Here is a 25,403-nt window from a genome sequence, read left to right as displayed (position 1 = left end):
ATTTGTAAGTTTGATCACAAAGACATGAACAGTCTCTATTTTTTATTAGAGACTGTCTCTGTTCTTGTTATAGTTTGATTTGAATGGTGAGAGAAAATCAACCAAAAATCCAGGAAAAATACAATATATAAAAGTCGACTTACAAGTCATTTAGTGAAATAGGTATTTAATTCTCTACAGTTGATTCAGAACTCTGGCTCTTACAGACAGGCATAGAGCAAAGGATGTAGGGACAAGATTGTCTCGTAACCCACTCCAGCATCGTACAGGTCTACAATCAGCAAGAAGCTTGGTGAGAAGGTGACAACTGTTGGTGCAATTATTTGTAAAGGGAAGAAATATAAAATGATCATCAATCAGTCTGAAGATCTTAGCAAGATCTCCCGTCATGGGGTGAGAGTGATTATCAGAGAGGTTGTGGATCAGCCCAAAACTCGACTGAAGGAGCTTGTTCAGGATCAAAAGGCAGTTGGCATCTGCAAGGCCCCCCTGCTCAAGAAGGCACATTTACAGGCCCGCCTTAAGTTTGCCAGTGAACATCTAAATGATTCAGAGAAGGCTTGGGAGAAATTGAAAATCGAGTTCTCTGGCATTAACTTGACCCATTGTGTTTGGAGAAAGAAACGTTGAGTACGACCCAAAGAACCACCCCCAGTATGGTGGTGGAAAAATTATACTTTTGGGCTGCTTTTCTGCAAAGGTCCAGAACGACACACTGAGGAGACACTAGACAGAGCCATCTGAAAGAACACTGAAGATAAGCTGGATGGGTATTCCAGCATGACAATGATCCAAAACATATTGCCAAGAAAACAAAGGAGTGGTTAAAGAAAAAGCACATTAAGGTCATGGAGTGGCCTTGACAGTCTCCAGACCTCAGTCCAACAGAAGATCCGTGGAGGGAGCTGAAGTTTTGATCAAGCAATTATTCCCACCTCCCCACTGTATAAGAAAACAAAAACTTGTTTTTCTGGCAGATATCTTTCGAGAATCCAAAGTAATAGCTGAGAGTTTAGACTGCTCAAAACACTCAGGCGGTTCTTTTTCCCCCTTCTCTCTCTAGGCTCTGTAAAATGGTAAACAGAGGGAATATCTTTAATATGGTCATCTCAGGTTTAGAAGAAAGCTGGCTTAAAAAGAAGCTGGCCTTCAAAATGGCTTAAGACAGTCAGATAAACAGAGGGGCTGCCAATGACACAGTATGAGGAGGGATTGTTTTGAACTGTCTTTCATGCAAAGTCAAGGAGAGTGCAAGAATGAAATTTTAGGGCATGTATAAACAAAGCATAAAGTATTTTGTTGTTGATCTAATAAATCGGTAGTTCAGAGGATAAGCCTGTTGTTACACACTTGAAACTTGCTTGACTGTGGATATCGTGCTTTTGTTTCTTGCAGCAGGAAGGTGGTGCATGTAAGGGGCTGGTTTGAGTAAATAACAGTTTCTAGGTTTATTTTATGGAGGTACACATACTGGAGTTTTCCTTTTGATTCAGCACTTGGGCATTCACTGTAATGCAATGTTTTAGTAGTTTCAGTAATAACAAGTCTGCGACCAATCAAAGGTCCGATTAAAAGGTTCTGCAACTTTTGCCCAGACAAAACTCTAAAAACAAATTGTCACAATCCCCAGGCCACCCGTTTACTGCTTTCAGTCCCATTCTGACCACCTGCACATGTAAGTCTGTGATGCACACTTAGTTTCTTCCAGTGTAACAACATCTTTTTTTTGGTCTCCAGGTTGTAGTTGGAAACCCAGCAATCATAACCAGTGATGATGTTCAACATCAGAGGCATTCAATTAAAATTTAAGGATGTCCAGTTTGACAAAATACCCTCAAACAAATGTAACCAATACAAAGTTCCACTTGCATACGAATTCCGTGCACTACATTTCAAAGTAGCCTAACAACTGTATCAGTGTCTGTATACATTCAACAACTGGAGTACAATTCAACAAATTATTAATTTGGACCTGAATGGTTACTCTAATAATAAAATAATAATAAATTATAAATAATAATAAAATTTGAATAACCCGAATGGGTTCCCTCCGGGTACTCCGGCTTCCTCCCACCGTCCAAAGACATGCAACTTGTGGGGATAGGTTAATTGGATAATCCAAATTGCCACTAGGTGTGAATGTGAGTGCAAATAGTTGTCTGCCCTCGTGTGTTGGCCCTGCGACAGACTGGCGACCTGTCCAGGGTGTACCCCGCCTCTCACCCTATGACAGCTGGGATAGGCTCCAGTGCCCCCCGCAACCCTGAAAAGGATAAGCGGAAGTGAATGAATGAATGAATGAATGAATGAATAAAATTTTCTTGTTTTAACTAAATAATCTTTTTGTCACGGTGTGGAATATTTAGGACCAGGACGCGGCAGCTCTGGTGCAGGTGAGTATTTATTAACGAAGGGAAAAAACAAACAACAAAGGCACTGGGAACATGAAACTGGAACCTAAACTGGGTAAAACTAACAAAACAAACCAGAAACGAAGATGCAGGGAGGTCCGGGGAAATACACATGGAGAGATGCAGGGAGACCGAGGGGAAACAACACAGACGAACCAGCAACTACTATGACAGAAGACACAACTTAAATACACTCAGAGAACACAGGGAGATTACACACAGGTGGGGAACACAGCTGGGAGTGATTAACGTGACGAGACTAGGGAGGCAAACTGAAAACACTCACATAAGACGCAGACCTTCACAATAAAACTGGAAACACATACACGCAATGACATAACACACCAACTTAACACAGACTGCGGGACACAGAACATAGGAACATGAACCATGAAACAGAAGAGTACAAACACCCAAGGTAACCAAAACCACAGAATACTAATAAACTAAACATAAACACGGAGTCGCAGACTCCGGACCATGGGCCTGTTCTTCGTACCGCGCTAAGTGAGTTAGCTGGATGAGATTGTTGACGATTTCGCGTGATCCTGGATCGTTCGGTTCCCCGAAGCCCATCCGGGACTTGCTGTCATAGCAACAGAGCCGTAAGCGTAAACCTGCTGGGGAGCAGGTTTACTTTATGTAAACAGGATTAGATCGCGGCCACGCAGGTATGTCCGCGTCATTCATACGAAAGCAACAGCGATATTCCACCACTGTTTCACCATAAATAAATAACATCAATGTAACTAAAGATAATGCAGCACTTGATCCTTTTATTGATGTCACACAGATACATACAGGTCATTCCCTAAAAAAGGGAAATATACTATTAACATTCTATTACATGTATGTGATTATTACAGATGTAATTCATATTTCAGAGTAGTAATAGTAAATTACTTCGTGTAATCAAGATGAGAGACCACGGCTATAAAAGCGAAGGTGGATTTGGGAAGCCTGTCGCAGCCATGTCCTGTCCGTTTACGCGAGACACCCATTGCGGAAGGTGCAAGATTGATAAGGAGAGTCCTCAGAATTCAGCGTATATTGCGGGACAGACAGGATCCTTTAGCTCAGCGCGACAGTGTGCTCATAGAGAGATATCGATTTTCCCGTGAGGGTATTATTCACTTAACCAACTTGTTGACGAGGGGGTGCAGGACCACCACCTGTCTTTTTTTTTGCTCTGCCCTTTTCTTGGTTGCTGTTATGAACAAACAAACAGAGTATTCCAGGGTCTCTTTCCAAGAGACGACAAGCAATATAAGTGATAAATATTACCATTCTGTAGAATATTCTTATATTTCACTTTTACTTGTTCCCATGTTCTAGTGGGTCCTGTTGTGGCTCTAATGTGAAAGGGGATATAATATAACATATTATAATATAATATAATGTAATATAATATTGGATAATATGGTGTGATATGATAAATCTACCCTACTGCCTACTGGTGTTGGCCAGAGGGGCCGATGGCGCAATATGGCAGCCTGGCTTCTGTCAGTCTGCCCCAGGGCAGCTGTGGCTACAACCGTAGCTGCCTCCACCAGTGTGTGAATGTGGGAGTGAATGAATAGTGGCATTGTAAAGCGCTTTGGGTGCCTTGAAAAGCGCTATATAAATCCACTCCATTATTATTGTTATTATTGAATTACTTACGAGTTTGATTTGTCAGCAACTTTCTGCCAGCCCTCTCTCCTTGCTTTTGCAGCCTTTGCAGTGTTCCCTTGCGTTTTAATTAAACTCTGAAACTCCTGAAATCCCTCACTCAAGAGTTCTTGCTCTGCTGCCGAAAAATACCGAGCGCGCTCCTTCGACATTTTCGCCGACCAATCAAAGGGTTGCCGATCAATGTTTCTACTATCGATGCGTAGCCCCTGTTGGGCCACCCAGTGATCTCACATTACTTCATCCAGCTATACTAATCGTCAACAACAGGTGTGTTCGGGGAACCGGAATAGCGAGCTCAGAGTTAGCGCGATGATTTGGTCTTGGATGTTTCATTTGATCTTGGATGTAGTAAGCGACGTACGAAGCACAGGGCCCATGACACTTTTCCTTCAAAAATAAAAAAATAGCTTTTTTTTCTCCTCTGTTCTTAATCACATTTCACATGCAAAGCAACTTGAACCCTTCTTTTACTTTTGTGACTGTAAAGACAAAGGAAAAAGCTAATTAGAAACTGCAATTTAAAACATGCACTAAGTATACACTTAAAAAGTTGCATGTAATAAAATAGAAATGGACCGTCAAAATTTAGTCTATTTACATAGAGCGGCATTTGGATTTGGACCATGTCCTGTATATTGGTGGTAGTCTAAGGAGCTTGGAAAGAAAAGCGTCTGGACTTCTTTGAGTTGCTTGAAGACGTTTCACCTCTCATCCAAGAAGCCTCTTCAGTTCTAACGGTCAATGGTGGTTTAAGAGGAGTGAAAGAAGCCATTTACGTCCACTGTGAGCAACTATCTTTGAACAGAGGCGGTGGTTTACAACACCAACTGTCTGTCATCTATAATCCAGTTTTGAGTTCCTTTCCTAGACGCCTTAACGCCCACTCGCATCCTGGGCCATCTGACCTCAGGAAATCACATGATAGGGTGGGGCCAGGTTTCACAATGAGCTAACCCGACACAAGTGATTAGAATGGGACTTCTAGCAGTGTGTTTGTTTTTGTAAAAAAAAAAAAAAAAAAAAAAGGTAGTAAGTAAAAGCAATAGATATGATTAAATAAAATGCTAATAACAATCTGCTGGCACCATAATCTTCTCTAAAATGTTGCTCCTTTGAAATATTCTTTGCTCAAGGATCTAAAAAAACCTTTTTCTGTTTAAATGATTAGTGATTCCTAAAAGGGCAAGCACAAAGATCAAATCTTTTCTGAATACATAAAACACAGTCTGATCCATCTGAAAAGACAGGCTAGTGTTTCTCCAAATTTTATGAAAAAAGTATATTTTTATGAGTTTTTTTTGATTACATGAGGAAAACTGATGAGAATCTTCATTTTGCCACTTATCTGTGTGTGTGTGTGTGTGTGTGTGTGTGTGTGTGTGCGCGCACGCGTGTGCATGTGTTTGTGTGTGTGTCAGAGGTACATCCATCAGTGCAATGCTAGCAAAACAAGAATACACAGGTGTTTTCACTCAACTTTCTACTGTAATTAATCTATATATCATGACATATTAATCTTTGCTCTGTGGACACAAACACAGGTTTCTCTCCTGTAATGAGCCCATATGTTTTGACAGGTAACAGATGGAAATTCTCACACAGAGAGAGCTCACATTTTGTTGGGCGACTCAATAATGTGTCTATTTTTAGCCGGTCTCAGTCTCGAGGTGGATTTACAGTTAACAAGAAAAACCAGCTACCAGAAAACCGATGTTTCACTGAGATGCTCCACTTGTTATCATGAATCACAGATCCTGCAGCCTGCTTTGGCACCATAATGAGTTTCACATTCTTCTCTTAAACTATTAGGATGCAACTAATTTGTGTGCATTATTTTCATATTTACAAAAAGATGAATTATAATTCATCCAGTGTACAGATTTATGAATAATATTAACTCTATAAACAGCTATCTCCCTTAGGTGTAATGTTTGTGCACTCATATGATGAGCTAAGGTGGTGAACATAGGAACACACCTGGTTAGTGTTAGCATTATCACTGTGATAATGCTGCAATATGTCAAGCAAAGCACTTGTGATGGACTGGCAACCCATCCAGGGTGCACAACACTTCTGCAGCCCCCCAGGACACTCTGAATTGGTGGTTAAGTGGTTAAGAAGATGGATTGATCTCAAGCACAACTTTAAGAATATTAATAGCTGCTTTTTAACCGAGAACTATGGCCTCATGACCCACTATGAATAAGTTCACACTGTGAATACTCTTTCTCACTTTGGATTTATTACTGACATCTTTTTAACTGTAACCATAATTAGATTCCAGTGGGAAGTGGTTACGGGGCTGAACTGAACGTCATGTGCAAAAAAACAATGACAAAGACTTTCTGACATCTCCACTTCAGATCAACCTCGAGTTGATCTGAAGTGGATGACCAATGAGATTTCACTGAGATAATGAGGCGTAAGAGAGCCATCATAGAAAAGATTAAGATGTTGCATATTGACTGTATGGTTCAAAAGTTCCAAAATGAAAGTTGAGACCTCTTAACTCATATTACTGGGTTAAGTGGCCTGCACACCACAAGGTCACATTACTGACGTCAGAAAGGGAAGAGGGTCAGCTGCAGTTGTTTATGCGCTGTGACAATCTAGAGTGCGATACAAGCAAAGTCACCACGGAACAGATGATGAGACAGGAACATAATTTAATGTCAATACATAAATTGTGTGTGGCTGTCTGACCGCAAGAATTTCATAACCAAATAAGTAGTGAGTCAAATGTGATTATGTTAAATAAACAAAGACACGTGCATTTGCTGTGTTTGCTGTGGCTCAAGAGTTGGGAGTTCTCCTTGTAATCGGAAGGTTGCCGTTTCGAGCTCTGGCTCGGACAGTCTCGGTCGTTGTGTCCTTGGGCAAGACACTTCACCCGTTGCCTACTGGTGGTGGTCAGAGGGCCCGGTGGCGCCAGTGTCCGGCAGCCTCGCGTCTGTCAGTGCGCCCCAGGGTGGCTGTGGCTACAATGTAGCTTGCCATCACCAGTGTGTGAATGTGTGCGTGAATGGGTGGATGACAGGTTGTGTAAAGCGCTTTGAGGTCCTTAGGAACTAGAAAAGTGCTATACAAATACAGGCCATTTACCATGAGAATGATTGTTAAGAGACAGGATTTGCACAATTATGATAAACATGATGTTTATTTATTTATTTGAAATGGGAATCCAGTTATATGAGTTTTTCTATGTCACATGGGCGTTCTTTTCACAACCATTAAATCACCAAATTATCAGTCATCAAATGTCATTTGACATAAAGACCCATTCAGTTTCTTAACTGAAATATATCATGAGTTCTTATTTCTTTGTTTGAATGGCTCATTACTCTGCATGGAAACAACATCAGCACCTGTGAGTTTGCTGTCATACTGGGACCATTATTGACCAGGAAATAACACCGCAGTGCCACTCAGGTTTCCTGGAGATGATCATTTTAAGAGGGTCTGACTTGGCACTGCTGTGCATGGAAAAGACAATAAGATGGGTTATTTGTTTTGCAACCTAAGTGGAAAAAATGAGATCTGTATTTGATTTAGAACCACAAAGAGAAGTGGGCCAAATCAGAACTGAAAGATCAGATTCCATGTAATCTGCGCTGTTTGCAAAATATTGAAATCAGTGGGGAAGAAATTAAGTATAGAAGCTGAGATCCTCGTTTTAATCGTGTCTGGCAGGCAGAAAAAAAAAAACAAGTTAAATCCTAAGTCATGGAAGTATTGTAGCTGCTGAAAGGAAGGAGAGATGACAACCCCTGTTCCCAATAGCTGAGGAAGCCTATCCATAAACTCTCCAATGTCACACAAACAACTACCAGCAACAAATTGGTGCTCACACTCACTCTCTGGGGCTTATTGAAAGTCACTCCGGCTCTGAGCAGGAAATCACCGGCTGAAGTAGAAGTAGATGAGACAGGCTGAGTGAAAGTTGGTAAAACAAAAGGTAAATTACGGCACTTTATCACAAAACAGTCCTAGAATACAGCGAACGTCATAAATCAGTGTAGGAGTATCCAAGGGATATTATGGCTCTTCTGATGTTAAAAACCATTCATCAACGTCTTGTGGGGATAAATTTAAGCTGCCAGCATGGTCAGGACTCAGAAAACAGCGAACACATTCTCAACTCAGGTAGAGAAAATTACACACAGAGAACAAGGTGATTATGGAAAGCTATTATCTTAAATCATTACTGCTGCTTCAAAGCAGCCTACACATGAGATAATGTGTTCTTGACACCCTGGCAATAACTAGTTACATGACTTACAAGTGTAATTTCATGACCTTTTCTATCGACACTGCTCTCGGTCACGTAACAATATGGCTGTCAGCGTGACGGCGCAGAGGATACCAGAGAGGCTCTGACACTATTGATTATCGTGTTGATGGAAACAGGTTGACTGACTTGACCGTACGCCAGCATCTTTGGGCCGTAGCAGAGGCTCACCGAGTTTTACACGTCACTCTCTTTGCACAACAGGGGGACAGATAACCTTTCACTAACAGATGAGGTTGATGTGAGCTGAAAACACGTGTTGTAGCTACTTGCCCGCTACCCTCAGTGGCTGGTACTTTAGATAACTCAGCATCACCTGATCTGTACTTTGTTTGTGCATTGTTAGATTTTTTTTTTCTGTTGGTTTTCATGCAGTAAATTAACCTTTATTGTGAAAACCTAAAGGCTATTTGATGCTTCCCCTTTCATCAGTGTTTTGCTGCCAACTTGGCTTATGCAACAACATATTTATCGATATCTGTTTGTCGTTGGTGGTCTCATCTCAGAAATACTCTCTGCAGGCGATTTTTGTCCCATTCCCCTTATGCCTGAGGACTTGCAGGTATTGTATCTTATTGCTCAGTATTTACTATGCAAAACAACCTAATAGCTTCTAAAAGACATTTACAGTGTTGGATTAATGCTTTGAAAGCACACATGCTGAGTTCCTATTACTCTGGGAGAAATATAGAAATGTTACAGTATTTTGGCTCAATGGTATGATTGCTGATAAACTTATTATATACATGTATCATGTGTCACAGAAGGAAAACTGCTCTTTTTCTTAGTCTTTGGTAACATTTTGTAATCACAAATGACTAAAATAATAATGTTTTTCTGTTGCTGTTTGCTAAATTATGCAACAAAACGAATTGCTTTGATTTAGGAAAAAAATCTGGGTTAAATAAACCATAACAATGACAGCAAAGCATTTATTTCAGACACTGAGGAGCTACTGTGGTCTATAAACAACACCACATGCCAACAAAATGAGGTTAGGGGCAGCCAGTGCCTTAAAATGTGAAGCCAAGGGGTCTGGATCAAAAAAAGCCAGTATGAGCTAAGAACAAGAACAAGCTGTAATTTTAGGGGTGTCAGTTATGCTAATGATTGAACTTCTCTGCCTAACTAACAGATGGGACACAATGAAAATATTAAACTTTGAACAGAGTCTCAGAAATTAGCCTAATGTTTTCCTATTGAACAGAACAAGGTTTATGTTTATGTATCCTTTAAAGCCTTTGTAGTGAGACAGTCGAAAAGAGTAGTAATCACAGAGTTAACAGTATTTAACTGCAATTTAACAAAACAGCCAACTGCATGAATGACATAATTCATAATGCAATGTAAAAAAAATATTTCAGGCTTTTTATTTCTGAATACTTGCACAGATTGTCATTTTAATGCACTGTTCTCTGTGCTCTGGTGTGTCAGGGAATACATTGGGGAAAGGAGCCAAGAGCAGGATGCAAAGGTACGCTAAATTCTATCTGTCCAATTACTTAAAAAAAAGAAAAGAAAACACTTATCCATTTCAGGCTGGTGGGGGGTGCTGGAGCCTGTCCCATGTTGTCACAGGGCAAGAGGTGGGCTACACCCTGGACAGTTTGCCAGTCTGTGTCAATTTGATAAAAATGAGCCTTTTTTAATATGAAAAAAGTGACATCAAGTGATTTGGAAAATGCAAAGTGCACAAACAGATAATGGGACAACTGAGAGGAGGAGAGAAAGACTACACAAAGGACTAAACTCACATACACAGGTGAAAACAGGCAGAGTGGGCAGACACAAAGCAGGGAAATCAGACAAATTGAAGCACGCAGGTCAAGGCTCTGGGGAGAAACAAGAAAAAGAAATTGCAAAAGTAAAAGAGGAAGTGGAAACACGGCTCTAAACGTTCACAGTGAGGACTCAGTGAAGTGCTGTAGCACACAGCCAAACCTTTGGCACTACGCTCACAGCTTTCAGCTGTGATTTGAGCCAATTACCACTAAACTGACTGAAGACAAAGGAACTAATGTATATAGAAACCAGAGGGAGATAAACAAGGAGACACTGGGGAAATTAGCAAAATAAAAAGCATTAGAAAAACAAAAGAGAACATCAATAAGGTTAAAATAGGAACCAAAACTCTACAAGCACATTTAAGAACCTGACACTGTGACATTTACATGCTACTTTAAATTACTTTCACATCAGTGGCTACAGGCGCTGCCTCACTCCTTCCCACCACCTCACTGTCTCCCTTTTCTCTCACTTACACATACACCTTCATCCCAGCTCCTGAACCCCTGCAGCGCTTCGAGCGGCCCGCTGTCACAGCCCCCCCAAAACCCCCACCACCATAGAGCAGCACTCGCTTTCCTTCCCTGGCCCTGCAGTGTGCCAGGACATTCATTCCTGGCTGTCAGAAGGAGTGAGAATGTAGGCGCCCGGGTGGTAATGGAACCAGCTCTCACTCCAAGGCTGACAAGAGCATACATGACCAGTGTGTAGGACTCTCCCCGGAGCCAGCTCCGAAGCCTCATTTTTATGCTGTGCATGCACTTGTTTGTTTTATATATTGATATTTATTTATCAAAGGCGATGGGGAGTCTTTTCTCTAAAACAAAACAGCAATTCAAAGTTTGAGGCTGGAGCTGGTGAGCGTGCACACATCATATTTAATGATTTGCAAAAGTATTGGATTACTTTCCATTTTCAGTGAGCCAAAGTAGTTTGATTTAACCCTTTTCTTTGTTATGAAAAGTATGATGAGAGACTATTATCAGTAAGCACCATCAAATAGCATTGTCCTGCTGTGTTGGTGGATGATGCAGTGACTGTAGGCACAGAGTATGATTACCCTTGAAGTGGGAGAGCTTTTCTCATCTGCCACAACGGCACTAGCTCTCCCAAGAGAGGCCAGCTTGGTCTTTCCAGTGGTTGCTGGAGGACTTTTGAAGTAGCCGCCACTCAGTGTAGCTGCTGCTCTATCAGACACATCCACCATAATGAATGCAGGAGTTTCATAACATAGCCTATGGATTGCATATGACCTGAATCATCTGCTTAAGATGCATGAGGGGCAATCTCGTCAAATTGAGCCAGGTTCTCTTTATCTGCACAGAAAATTGAATCTGTTTTCTGAAACTGTGCTGAGTCACACTGGCAAAATAGCAGACTGTTTTTAATTTCTGGTCATTTCATACAGATACATAGATTGCATCCTATTACATCATACACGAACCACTAATATTCTCAAAAGGCTGAACGGCTTTAACTATGCAGAGATACTGTATGGCATTACTGTGAAAATATATTTAATATAACATGCAGAGCTAAGGCCAAATCGGCTTGCCAGATTAGCCTGCTCTTTCTTTTGTGGGTCCCTTTTTGTTCATTTACATTAATGTAAATATGATAATATGCTGATGGATAAATATTATTTACACTGTCATCAAAATATAGATGTACAATAAACAGATTGCAAAAGACTGAGAATAAAGAATACGTATTTTACTCACCCAATCCAGGTTCTTTAACTCACCATGCTAATATTTAACAAAAAAGTTATTAAATTATTCAATCAGTAAACCCGCAATATCCATTGTATGTGTTTGTATATCTATCTATCTATCTATCTATCTATCTATCTATCTATCTATCTATCTATCTATCTATCTATCTATCTATCTATCTATGTAAAAAACAATATTTACTTAAACAGCAGAGTTTCCTTTCCTCCTATAGGCTGTATATATAGAATAAATAACACAAAAATATAGAAAACTTCATACAAAACATCTTGTAGAATAACAAGACAATATCCTTACACTAATGACACATTTCATGTTGAATTCAGATAAAATACTTAGAAAATTATATAATAATTACATATGATAATAGATAATTCTAATAATATATTATAATAGACCAGTATTAAGTTTTTTTTCACTTAGGAGTAATGTGATGTTATGTAGTGATTTTTATTGGGCAAAGCTTGGACAGGTGAGGGCATAATCTGGTCTGTCCAGGAAGGAAGGCTCTTCTTGGGCCTTTCATGGCATGGCGTCTGCGTGCAGCCCTGGAGATTGTCTGAGGTCTTTGACAGTGTATGCGGGCGCTTTGGGAGAACAGTTAAGCAAAGCAGATTGGGTGTTTTAAACCCTTGCAAGCCACAACAGCCTAAAGGTGCCCCTTCTCTTGTGGAAGAGCAAATTCTCTCTGCACATCCATAGAACCAGAAAACTAGAATCTCTGGTGTCGGACTTAGAGAACGCACAGTAGAGGTTTCACTACACTTAAAGCCCTGCACTTAGTCAAAACAGTTCTTAATGAAAGATTTAACAAAGATGAAATGAAAGAAGCTGCCAAGAGAAAAAAAAAATCCTTCCAGCGGACACTGATGACTACAACATTTGGTGTGTCTACAATAAATCTCACATCCCTCGTTGCCTCTAGCCGAACAAGGTCTAATGCGTAGCAGCTGCACTGGACGGGGATACTGGACCCAGCCAGGTTGGATATTTAAAAAGAATATATTTGCAGACATTACCCTGATAATTTTAGATGGTGAGATACGTGCCTTGATTCTTGATATGTTTCTGCTGGTGGGTTGCACGCATTGTAGAATCCAAGCTGTCAAGTTTGATTTGACCACAACATGAAAATTGACTCAGCACTAATGTCTGCGTAGCACCATCTGCTCTGAGTCCAAAAAAGAAACGGTGGTGAGTTTATTTGACTAACAGCCAATATACGAGTAATTATAAATCACAGGCCCAACTCCCCCTCCAACCATCCCTCCTATTAGATATGCTAATCACACTATTTTAACTCGTGTTCAGTGTCAGCCTAATTTAGCACCTCTGTCTCCTTATCTGGCTCAACAACATTCCCTTACAAACAAACTTTGTTTTGCTCCCTATAATGTTTACTTTTTTGTTTACCTTCTGACTTCTCAGGGAGGCAGAGAGAGTGATGAAGTTAAAAAACTCAAACACACTTTCAATACGGCATAATTTTCCTTGGTTATCATTTGAGCATGTTCGGATCTTTTTAAAAGATTCCTTGGACACACTTATCCACCCACATCATGAAATAGATAATAGATTGATATACAAATTAATCCAATGAACCGCTGGATATCATCATATGAAAATACCGAAACATTGGGATTTAGGTTAATTCCCAGTAGAATCATATTCTGATTATCTGATATTGTGACATTGCCGATCAAAACACAGGATCAGCCTACAAAATTAGAAGTCTGTTGGTTTGCATAAAGTCAAATTTCTGCCATGAATTATTGTTTCCGCTCACCACTGGGGTTTACACTCATGGGTCTAATTAATACTCTCGCCAATAATGAAGTCAATAATAATAAAAACCTTCATTGTTTCATGTGAGCCGAAAGTGGAGAATGACTTGCAAGATGATTTAGCATTAGCTGAAATGGGTTTTTAATGCTGCACAAAGTATTAATGATGCTACTGCTGCAATGAGCTTATTAGTAAAATAGATCCACTGACTCCTCTTCAGTGATATAAACTACAAATCAAATCTATCCATGGAAGCTGTTGAATCATCAATTTAGAAAACTGAACACGGTCAATCTTTTTTATGTCTGATAGTTGATTCTGTGTAGAAACGGAGAATTTTCCAATACTGCTAGAATAAGCAGTTCCACGGGATTTTCCTTTTCCTTAACAAATGCTTCTCTTGCACTGTACCACACAACCTCAAAAATTCAACTGACTTTGAACATCATCATTATGATGATTATGCTGCTGCTGCTGATTGTTATTATTGTTATATAAGAACATTTCAAGCATATAGTTTGTGAGCACCAAGTGTTTATGTGCTTTTTTTTGTTAATCCTTTCTAAATTTATATTTAACACACATAGTTCCTGTGAGCATATTGGGTCTGAGTGTATAAGTCAGAATGCATTGGCAGCTTGCGCTTCACACTTTCCCCCCACCAATGCACCAATCCATTCACACTAAAAATAACACTCTTTTTAAAAATAATGCAAACATGACCTTTATTCCAACCATCTCTGCCCAGTCTTTTAAAATTTTCATGCCAAATTGTCTTGCGTGAAATTTATGGTTGAAAAGGTTCTCATCCCTGAGAACAGCAGAGCCTGTTTCAGATGGCTGTTGATTCCCGGTGCTCCTGCTGCTGCTCCCCTCCTGGTATGACTGGTCGTGCTGTTGTGCTAATTCTGGCTTCTGGATTAAAAGGTGTTTATGATGATGTTTGTTTTCTTGTTTATGGCAAGAAAACAATCATTTAATTAAGTCTCCCAAAACAAATTTAGTTAAGATGATGTTTCAGATTTTTGTAGATTTTCCTTCCATGTGTCACAGTGCTATAAGTCAGATTTTAAGGAATACTTAACAGCTTTTGATGTTTTCATTTACAATATTGCAAAAAGTCATTAGACTGGATGTTGGTTCATTTCAGAAAATGATTCCACTGGTTGTAATTAAGCTCCCGTAGTCACTTCCCATTGTTAAATATCATATTTTTGCCCCATGGCCAACAAACCTTGTTAAATGATAGGCATAATCCATTAGCTTTACGTGAATGGTGTAGTTTTCATCGAGCCGTGGAGCCTGCAGTGCTGATGTGCTGCTGTAAGTCACTCCAGAGATGCACAAGATAACCATCAGAGTTGAAAGGATGACATTCATTAGATGACTTTTAAAGTGATTCGGATTTTATAAAAACAACAGCAAACCTGTAGGAGGGCTAACTCCACCTTAACTGCTCTATATCATTTTTGAGGGGTGACTTCTTCTGCTGGAGCGGCTTTTTTTTTTTGCACATTTGCGTATTTTCAAAAATATTTCGGGATCGTCTTAGAACCGCTTTCTGGCTCATGTGTTGACTCTGTAAATGGAAATTAAGCTTTAGAGTGAAAACTAAAATAAGTAATGCTTTCATGATATTTAGGCATAAGGAAGCTGATACTAATTCTACAGTAAGCATGTAAATATGGATAATGTTTTATTGATGAAATGTAAGAAATGAAATGTAACATTTCTACGTCAGTTTTTTGTTTTTTTTACAAATTGTTAAAAAATAACGAACAATGAAAGCGCGAGGCTGAAATGACATTTTTCTGCTGTTTACACATATAAAGTTGTTCAGTCCCAACGCAACTCAAAATAAAATGCTGTGATTTGTTTAATTAGCAAGTGAGTGATGCCAGTTTCAAACCAGCTGTCTTATTCCCCTTCACTTGCCTCTCTTGGCTGTCACGATGTTGTATCTATAATCTCACGCAGGGTGCGTGACATCACCTGCTGCAGAGCTGTTTGGTGATGATGGAGTGTAATACTGACAATGACACCAATACTGTAGCAACACACAAACTGGTCACAAGCACCAGCTGAGCACATTCAAACCTTGTCCCAGTGGGATTTGTTGTTGTTTTTAGAACAGTGTGCTGAGATAAGTGCCAACAAAGGACATCTGCTCCTCCGAAATTTACATGGGTTAGACGATCATCGTAAACATTCAAAGACAGGTGCGTTTCTACTCCATTTACAGGTTGCCCAGACACCAAAAAATCTAAAATTTGTGAAGTTGCTGCAAGAAGAACAGAGCAGTTTCTGACCAAGTCAAAAGAATTTAGCACGTTAAGATATTCAAGGCAGTAAAGCTCTGCTATTATTCTGGGAAACCAATATTAAAGCTGGTTGTAATATAATGACTAATAAAGAAAGGTTCATGCATCTCAATGATGATTGGAAACCTTATAGAAGCATAACTGAAAATAACTTTGCTCACTGATAAAGAGAGAGTTAAGTCACAATTTAACAAAAAACGTATATTAACTCCTGAATTATACCTCTTTGTTATATAATGAAATACATACTGTATATGGGACACAAACTGCTGTCTTCTGCCTTCTCCCAGTATATGCCAACATGCCAGAGAGCACCTTGTGCTTATTCTATACCTCCTGACAAAAAGGTAGTGTTTGAGGGGTAGAGATCATCTTTTAGACAGCAGGATGGAATTTGCAAATATAGAAAATTATCTATAAGCAAATATGAAATAACAGCTAATTAGTGTACATTCTCTTAATCAGTGGACTGTACATGCATATTAACTTGAGTGTGAACAGAGTACTTTTACATTCCTTAACATTTAGGCTACGTCCACACGTACACGGGTATTTTTGAAAACGCAGATTTTTCTATGCGTTTGCACCTTTCGTCCACACGTAAACGGCGTTTTCGGTCACTGAAAACGGAGATCTCTAAAAACTCTGGCCAGGGTGGATATTTTCTAAAACTCCGTTTTTGCATTTACGTGTGGACGAGAAAAACGGAGAAAACGCAGCGTCAAAGGTGTGCGCATTTTTTGACGTCACACTGTGCGCCACATTATTGTTTCGGTGAAATGAATTTCTACAATACTGTTACTGTTACTGTTACTCTCTGCAGTGTTTAAATGCTTACATATACACACACAGTTACTGTCCCTCCACACATACGACTCGGTTCTGCTTCTATGCCCCATCTTTGTTTACTATTTCCCACAGAGGCTTCTAGACTTCTGATTGGCCAACATTTCTACATGGTTAGGAATATAGCGCCACCTGCTGCTTTGGCATGTTCCTAGCAGCGTTTTCCTTCATTTCTGCGTTTACGTGTGGACGGGATTATTTTTTAAAACGAAAACGGAAAATCTCCGTTTTCAAAAATACCCGTGTACGTGTGGACGTAGCCTTAATATGACATTAAATAGTTTAACTGTTTCTGATTCAAACTGATTTTCTGCAAATCTTAATTTTAGCCTAACTTTGAATGAAGTTGCACTGATTATGAACATTTACAGTTACATACATGGTGTGAGAGATACAACAGTTATTAGTTGTCTGTTGGAATCATTTTAGTGTCTTCCAGTTCACTTCATTTCAATTCTATTTATATAGCCCCAGTTCGTAACAACAGACTCCTCTGGGTGCTGACTTTCAGCTCATGTTTGCGGCTCTGCTCGTATGTTTCATTCTCATCATTATACCTTATTAGTTTATACTCTTCGAAACATTGACAAATGTTATTTCTTTCTACCTTAATTTTTTCTACCTGACTGTGTGCATTTTCTCTGAATATTTCTAAAAAGTTAAAGAAAGTACTTTACTGAAAATCACAAAGAAAAGGCAGGGTGGTATCAGAGCTTCCTCAGGCCACATGTCTGTCTTTCCTCTCTCTACACATGGTCTTGATTGACTAAGAGCGACGTGCTTAATGGAGTTTGTATGTGGCTCGGTGATGAATATCAGCCAATGACATCCCATTCTCAACCTTTCCAACGCTAATTATCTTCCCAGAGAAGGGGAGACAGATTTGATGTGTTTCTGCATGGACTGGCATGAACTCAGGGTCTTCCTGGTGAAAAATGGCTTTTTAATGGCAATGTTAACCTTCTGAACAGACGGAAGTGCTTAATGCTTCCTATGATTAAGCCATGAGAGCTGTGATGTCACAGGTCAGACGCTCTGGGCGATGAGTGGAATTATCAAGACAATGTGTGAGCGATAATTTAAACACAGGGAAACGCAATGCCAGTTGAATAGTGTGCTAATATGAAGTGAGTATATTTTCCTCAGTGTAGATTATTGTATGAGCTATCAGTCCACACAATGCGGCCTGTAAAATAATTGATGTGCTGTGATATACTGAAGTGGCCACATTAACGTTAACAATGCCAATGGAAAGTTGTATTTTCAAACACATACAGTGATTATTTGTTTAAAGTCATTCATTAATAGTTATTAGGCACATTATTTTTTCCCATATTCTAGCAGTGTCTGTTTTTAGTGCTGTGGGTACCTAATTTAACTTTTTACGCAGAAGGTTCAAGTGACTGCTAAAGATTTACAGAAGATAGGAAAGGATGATGATATATTAGAAAAAGAGATTATTTCAGAATATGGTAGAAATATGTATGGTAGAAAGAATTTAAAAAAGGAAGCTGGAGACAGAATGAAGGAAAAATTTAGATCTCACAGTGGAAAGTTACAAAGAAAAGCATACTGTTGGAGAAAGGTAAATAGAAATCCACAAAGTCACACAATCAGCCCACACATTCAGTCGCAGACACGGTGTGAATGTCAGCATGCCTCAACCAAGAAACTGAGCTATATAAATATGAAGCTTCCTTCATGTATCCATCATTCATTTGTGCCATTTTGGATAACTTAAAACCTGTTTGATTGTTGCATAGTATTTATCAATGTATGTGTGCCTTGTGTATATGTGTGTATGTTTAGTGTATGGGGTTGTTTGTTGTTGACTGGTTATTTCCATATTTGTTCTTTACCCTTGACACTGCTTCTCTACTACAATGGCTCAGTCACGCTAGTGTAACTATAGGATTGCAACCTCCTTGCAACTAGGTGGTTTCCTGGTGATTGCACTGAATAGTTTTGGCGACCAATAGCATGCAACACTGTCTACTTCTGGGTAACTTTTAATCACATGGCAACTGCACAGATCTCCTGTCTGACTGCCACCACTCTTTGACAGATTGGCGAAGGTTTGTAACATAACTGACACGTCATTTCTAAACCTAGAAAGGCTGCCAACACTTCTGCAATCAGTCTGAGTTAGTCTGTGCTAAGGAGTGCAACTTATCTATTTGCACTGGGGATTTGATTTAGCTGGTTGCGAAGTGGTTGTATTCTGGTTGCTGAGCATTTTGTCATTTCGCAATCAAATTGTTGTCCTGAAACAACTGCATCACTGCTTGTGGAGGAATTTCAAATCTATGAGCTTCTTGCTGGACTCCGAATGTAAGTGGTTAATGTGAATTTCTGTGTATTAGGACAACAGCAAATTTGTAACAGACAGCAACAGATTGATTGATTGATTTATGATAGTTAACCACAAATTGCATGTGGCTACTAGTTTGACCTCATTCAAGTTAAAACCAATGACTGTAGCAGAATGACTGTAATTTTTCAGCTTTAATGGCTGCAGATGTTGTCATTGTCTCCAAAGCAATCACTTCAAAAAGCAACAAGATTGCAAGTTCATTGCACACTGTTGCAATACATTTCATTGTGCCGCAGTCAATTTTCCCTTGTGTGACTGTAGCACACTCTACATTATGACCAAACACGTCATACATGTGGTACAGACTTTGTTAGCAGAGCTAATTGAGTATTTAAACCTTTGGTTTCTATAAGTTACATGAATATTCTTGTTTACAGCAGTACATGTACAGCAGTACATGTACTACTCAGTAGTACATGTAGTAGTAGAGCATGCTGACTTCCCAAACTGCACCGAGCAACTATACAGTTTTGCCTTTATTTGGGACCTCATCTGTGCTGATCATTAAAATAACCTAAGAGCTTAACGCACCATTTCACCCAGACATAGCATTATCCAAGTCAGACCTGTCCTAGCATATCATGCAACTGTCATGCAAGCCTCTATTTTCTGTTCTGATTGCATGAGATACACTGACAGAGAACTTCAGAGATTCATTTGCAAACAAATGTGAAGAGTACAGTTTTGAAACCACAAACATGGCAGGCATTTGATGGAGCTGTGGTTCTTAAATAAGCTAATTTTAACTAACGTTATCTTGAACTGAGTTGCAGGACTCCCACTGCTTACTCCACGTGATCATTTAAGCTTTATTGTTGTGAAGCAGAATTCATCAAGCGTTGGATTGTTCACTTAATAAGGAGGTACGTGAGCTGGGATCAGACTGTCGTGGGACAGGTTTGTTTTACCCTGCTGACGATGTTATTCATAGTTGGGCAAGCATGGAGGTCAAAATTAGCATACATGCATTCATTTTTTGTTGAAAATCATTAATGGTGTGACATTTTCAGTTTGCAGTCATCTTTCTGGGGAATCAGAGAGGCGTGCCTCCTTTTGTGTATTTATAAAAAAGTCTGACTGAAGCATGCCGTACTATTCTCCCATCAGACTGACAATTTAATACCCACACTTACACGAAGATATCTACAGGCAGTTAGATGGATACAATTAATCTGCAAAGGTAATTTCTCTTCTGCTGAGACTTTTAAAATTCACTGTCAGGTCAAGTATGTGCTGCATTTGAAGAATTTAATAGTGAGGTGATAAAAGACAGGCCACTTTAGATTCATGAAACAAAACTACAATCAGTTGCTCTCTGTTGTGAGACTGTGAGCAGATGTGTGGAGAGGAAGATGTCATTTTACATAAACAAATAAATGGAATTTCTTGGCTGGTGCATCTTTCCGTTTTTCTAAGAGATAGAGACATTTTCTATTATGCGCAAATGTCAATGAAAAAATAATATTCAATCTGAAATCCTTAAAGTCGTCGCATTTATTGTGTTGCGGCTCAGACACACCCAACAAAACAGTCGGATATGAGAATCTGAGCTTTAACGGAAGCAAGGTGGCTTCATTGTATTGCTTTGTTTTGCAGGTGGCAGTGAATTCGTTCAACACTGCTTAAATTAGATGAACCATGCAACTTGTCAATATGTGTCCATAGCCATCCTCATTACATTTAGAATAGCTTTGTAATTGCTATTTATGTGAAAAATAAGACAGGATGAGCTCTTGGAACTGAAGTGATAAAGTGAATTCCAAGAAAGCTGTTATCTTTCTCAGGTTTATTACTACTTTTGTATGCATGTGGGATTTATATCTCAAAAGATCAAAATAGCATGATTTAGTTACAATTCTAATTTTATGGTTTTTGTCTCAGTTGCCCCCCTCTCCTGGCAGAGATGAAACAGGATGCAGCAGGTGACCTGTCTGTCAGCAGAGACCTTCAGCCAGTCTGGAGTATATGATATTATATTATAAGAATGTTATTGGCTTGCCATAACAGACATCCAAAATACTACCATCTCTGACCAAAGCTGCTCCTCCCATGGAATAACACCTTTTCTTATTTATTCCAACACAATTTATACAGGATTAAAAATAAACTGAAGTTTAGCAGAGATTCATATGATTTTTAGCTGATGATGCTGGAATTCATTGACTAAATTCAACCTCAGTCAGTCTGTCAGTGTAGAGGATGGAAATCAGGCTGGACAAATGAAACATTTGCTGACATCTTGTTGAATTAAGTTGTGTACATACAAAGGGCAGTTAAAACCTCAGTGCAGCAGTAGCCCAGATCACCTGATCACAACCTATTCATTAAGAAAACCTACTGGAGCGCTCAATAAAAATTATTGTGAGTTGTGATTCTTTTCCCCACAGTGAGCCATTACAGTCAGTTCTCCCACCTGCTGAATCCCACTTTAATCCCTGACTGTACACATTGTCATGTTCAGAGGAGAAGTCGCCCTCTACTATGTAGGTAACAGAAAATAGATATATATTGTTTATTTTCCTTCTTTTTCTTCAGATTAAAACTGAGTACAATTACAATTAAAAATAGACTAAAGTTTGTATTCCCATCTACTGAAATTATTTTATCATCATGTTAATACAGCACAAGGTTCAATTAGTTTTGCACAAAAACAGAAACATCCTTCAAAGAGCTAACTTTTGCTTTGAGTACATTTCAGAGCCTGTACTTTTTTTTTTTTTTTTTTTTACCTTTGAGTAAAGAGTAAAGAAATTGAATCAGTACTTCAACTTTTACTTGAGTATTTTTTAAGAGTAGTATCTGTACTTGTACTTAAGTACTGAATTTCTGAACTTTTGCCAACTCTGCATTGAAGATACATGTTGCAAACTCCTTTATCCTCCTAAGACCTGAACTCTTCCACGGCATGCATTTTTAAGTTCTCTTTGATATTTGGGCTGATTGGGACCTGATGAATGTAAAAACAAAGAATTCCAGATTTCCAGATCCAGATTTTTATTTATTTATTTATTTATTTTTACCTGTTTTTTGTTTCTAAGAAAAATGAGAGCCACATATGAGGACATTCGTTTAAAATTTCAATAGAACAGTAGCAGTATAAGGCAGCACGGTGGCACGGTGGTTAGCACTGTTGCCGCACAGCAAGAAGGTCCTGAGTTCAATTCCACCATTAGGCCGGGGTCTTTCTGTGTGGAGTTTGCGTGGGTTCCCTCCGGGTACTCCGGCTTGTGCAGCTCCATGCAGCTTGTGGGGATAGGTTAATTGGATAATCCAAATTGTCACTAGGTGTGAATGTACGAGTGAACGTGAGTGCGAATGGTTGTCTGTCCCTGTGTGTTGGCCTGGCGACCTGTCCAGGGTGTACCCTGCCTCTCGCCCTATGACAGCTGGGATAGGCTCCAGCGCCCCCCGCGACCCTGAAAAGGAGAAGCGGATGGATGGATGGACAGTGGCAGTATAATGTCCTTGTAAGTGGATCTCAGGCCCCTGTAGAACAAAATTGAGTATTTTGGTCTAAATAACCCAAAATGTGATGTCCACATATGTGGACATTTTTTTGCCAATAGAAGGTTTATCTTGTTGTTTTGTAGCCTCTGAATGCTGCTCTTTTCCCCTTGCCTCCCTGTTGGCAAATAGTTAATCCATCCCTGACACTGATTCTGTCTGAGGTCTCTTCCTGTTATAAGGGAGTTCTTCCTCCCACCATCACCAACTTCTTACTCCTTAAACCACCGGGTTGTTTGGGTTCTCTCTAATTCCATAGGAGACACCTGTTGCTGGGAACTGGCACTGGTACTAATAAAATTTAACTGAATTAAATATCTTATATTCGCACAAAAAGGTCACAGTCAAACACCCCTTTAAGCTCAGTTCATTTGAAATCAGTTCAGCTCAGTTCATTGACAGCTTTAAGCATTTAATTCTGTGGTAAAATCTCCAAAATGTCTTGTTACTAACTTTCTCTGTCTGTCTGAGTACCAGATTCACATACACAAACCTAATGATAACAGAAATAACCACCTAAAATGGTTGTGTCTTCCACTCTTTGGTAACATGTCTTTCAAAGACCTTGTTTACTAATCATCTTAGATTATTTCTCTCACTTTTGATTTTCTTATTTGTACTAAAATGTTGCTGTGATATGTTAACTTATACTTGGTATACAAAGATCTGATATTTAACTTTAGAGTATTTGAGACTTTGATGGAGCAGTACGACCAACTCTCCCAGCCATTTTCATCCACTCATCCAATTCAGGGTCACGGTGGACTGGAGCTTATTCCAGCTGTCATAGGGTGAGAGGTGTGGTACACGGTGGACAGGTAACCAAACTATCACAGGGTCAACACCTAGATTCACATTAGCACCTATAGCCAATTTCAAACAAGAAATTAACCTAACCCCATGGATGTTTTTGAACTTTGGTAGGAAGCCAGAGCACCCAGAGAGAACCCACTCAGATATGAGAGCATAGAAATTTCACACGAAAAGGCTCTGGATTGGAATCAAACTCAGAACCTTCTTGCTGTGACGTGATTGTGCTAACCACCATAGGACAATGCAGCCCTATGGCCAACTAGTTTGTAAGTTGCTTGTGTGTTGTTGAATCCTGTCTAAAAGAACAAGTATTTTTTTTGTTCAAAATGGCAACAATCAAAGCGAGGACCAAAGTGGAGTGTTGGAGCTTGGAGAAAAAAAGTGGAAAATGAAGGAAACAGCTCATGATTCAAAGCATACCACATTATCTATTTAACATGGTGGAGGCAATGTTATAGCATAGATGTGTATGGCTGCCAGTGGAACCGGGCTACTAGTGTGTATTGATGATGCGTTTGCTGATAGGAACAGCAGGATGAATTGCAAAGTGTATGCTCCACTCAGATTGTGCAGCAAAACTGATCAGACATCACGTCACAGTGAAAATGGATAATGACCCAAAGCATCCTGCAAAAGCAATCCAAGAGTTTCTCAAGGCAAAGAAATGGGATAATCTTCAATGCATGAGTCAGGCAGTCAATCTCAGCCCAGCAGAGCATGCTTTTCAGTTACTCAATACAAAACTGAATGCACAAAGAGACAAAAACAAGCAGCAGCCGAAGGTGGCTGCAGTAATCTCAAGGGAGGAAACACAGAATTTGGTGATTTCAATGGGCTCTAGAATTTAGGCAGGCACTGGCTGCAAAGGATTTTCATTCATTTAAAACAATCTTAATTATGTTATTAATTTTGAGCCTTTTAAAATGAGGGGCTGTGTATAAAAATGCCATTAATTATGGAACAAGTAATGCAAAAATCTGCATATTTGTTACAATAAGGGTTGATTAGTAATTGCACCAATGTTTAAATAATTTAAGTGTTATAAAGTCACATACGAGAAATATATTCCTGCGAAATTATTGAGCATTTTATGTTTCCAATTCTCTTCACCAGATAACAGCTGCACTTTGCACATTAGTGTTTTGAAATATAATATTGACATCAAGTTAGCTCAGCCACAGAGCAAGAAAATGGAAAATAAGGGGGTGAAGGGTCAATGAATTATTAATGACTTGCTCTGCCCAATATATAGCCTGTGTGTCATATTGATGCCCCCCTTTAACAAGCATAAGCTTCAGCATACTCACTAAAACAATAGTATTTATATGCTATTCTCTTGCTATTTCTTTGCTTCTTGCTTTCTTCATTCACTATTTACATTTATCTATATTCTCATAGTTTTTTTTCAGATGTTTCCCAACAAATGCCATACAGACAAAAAACCCACTAAAGCCACTACTTTTACTGTGCTAAACGACTTAAACTCGGCTCAGTCCAGTCAGTCATTATAAGAAAAATGCGACTGCGTTCATCCACAAGTGGCACATCACTCCCACTCCCCTTGTTTCAGATATCACTCGAGAAAACTTTGCTACAGAAGACTGATTTTGATGCACTAATTAAATTGTACCAGATTACATTTTCATGCCTACACTTCAGAGTAATGGAGGTTGTTGAAAATGAATACTTCAGTCCCACATTATTTTGCCAAGTGTTACGGTGCAACAGTGTCCCACGTTATTATCCTTACTAATTCCACAGGTATGCCAAAAGGACTTTTTGAGTGAGTGGCTGCGTGAGAAGCGGGTGGCAGAAAAACAAAACAAAGCAAAAAACATCAAGATCACAATTCTAAAATTACACAGACAG

At 39.3% G+C, this 25,403-nt stretch overlaps 1 protein-coding gene across 1 annotated transcript in view; it reads left to right on the top strand.

The window, feature by feature from the left end:
• The first annotated feature begins 345 nt into the window (after window positions 1–345).
• The window catches only part of LOC146707547 (uncharacterized), a 42,535-nt gene continuing 17,477 nt past the window's right edge, over window positions 346–25,403 (top strand). The window contains exon 1 of the mRNA XM_085460765.1: window positions 346–609. Coding sequence (XP_085316891.1) covers window positions 346–609 — 264 coding nt within the window. The remainder of the gene's footprint in view (window positions 610–25,403) is intronic.

This window comes from Copadichromis virginalis, linkage group LG6 (assembly GCF_057382275.1).
Source record: "Copadichromis virginalis isolate Kocher_CV1m ecotype Utaka linkage group LG6, C_Virginalis_male_GT1.1, whole genome shotgun sequence".
NCBI classification, from domain to species: domain Eukaryota; kingdom Metazoa; phylum Chordata; class Actinopteri; order Cichliformes; family Cichlidae; genus Copadichromis; species Copadichromis virginalis.
The sequence above is the reverse complement of the archived record's forward strand: the minus strand, read 5'-3'. Positions and strand labels throughout refer to the sequence as shown.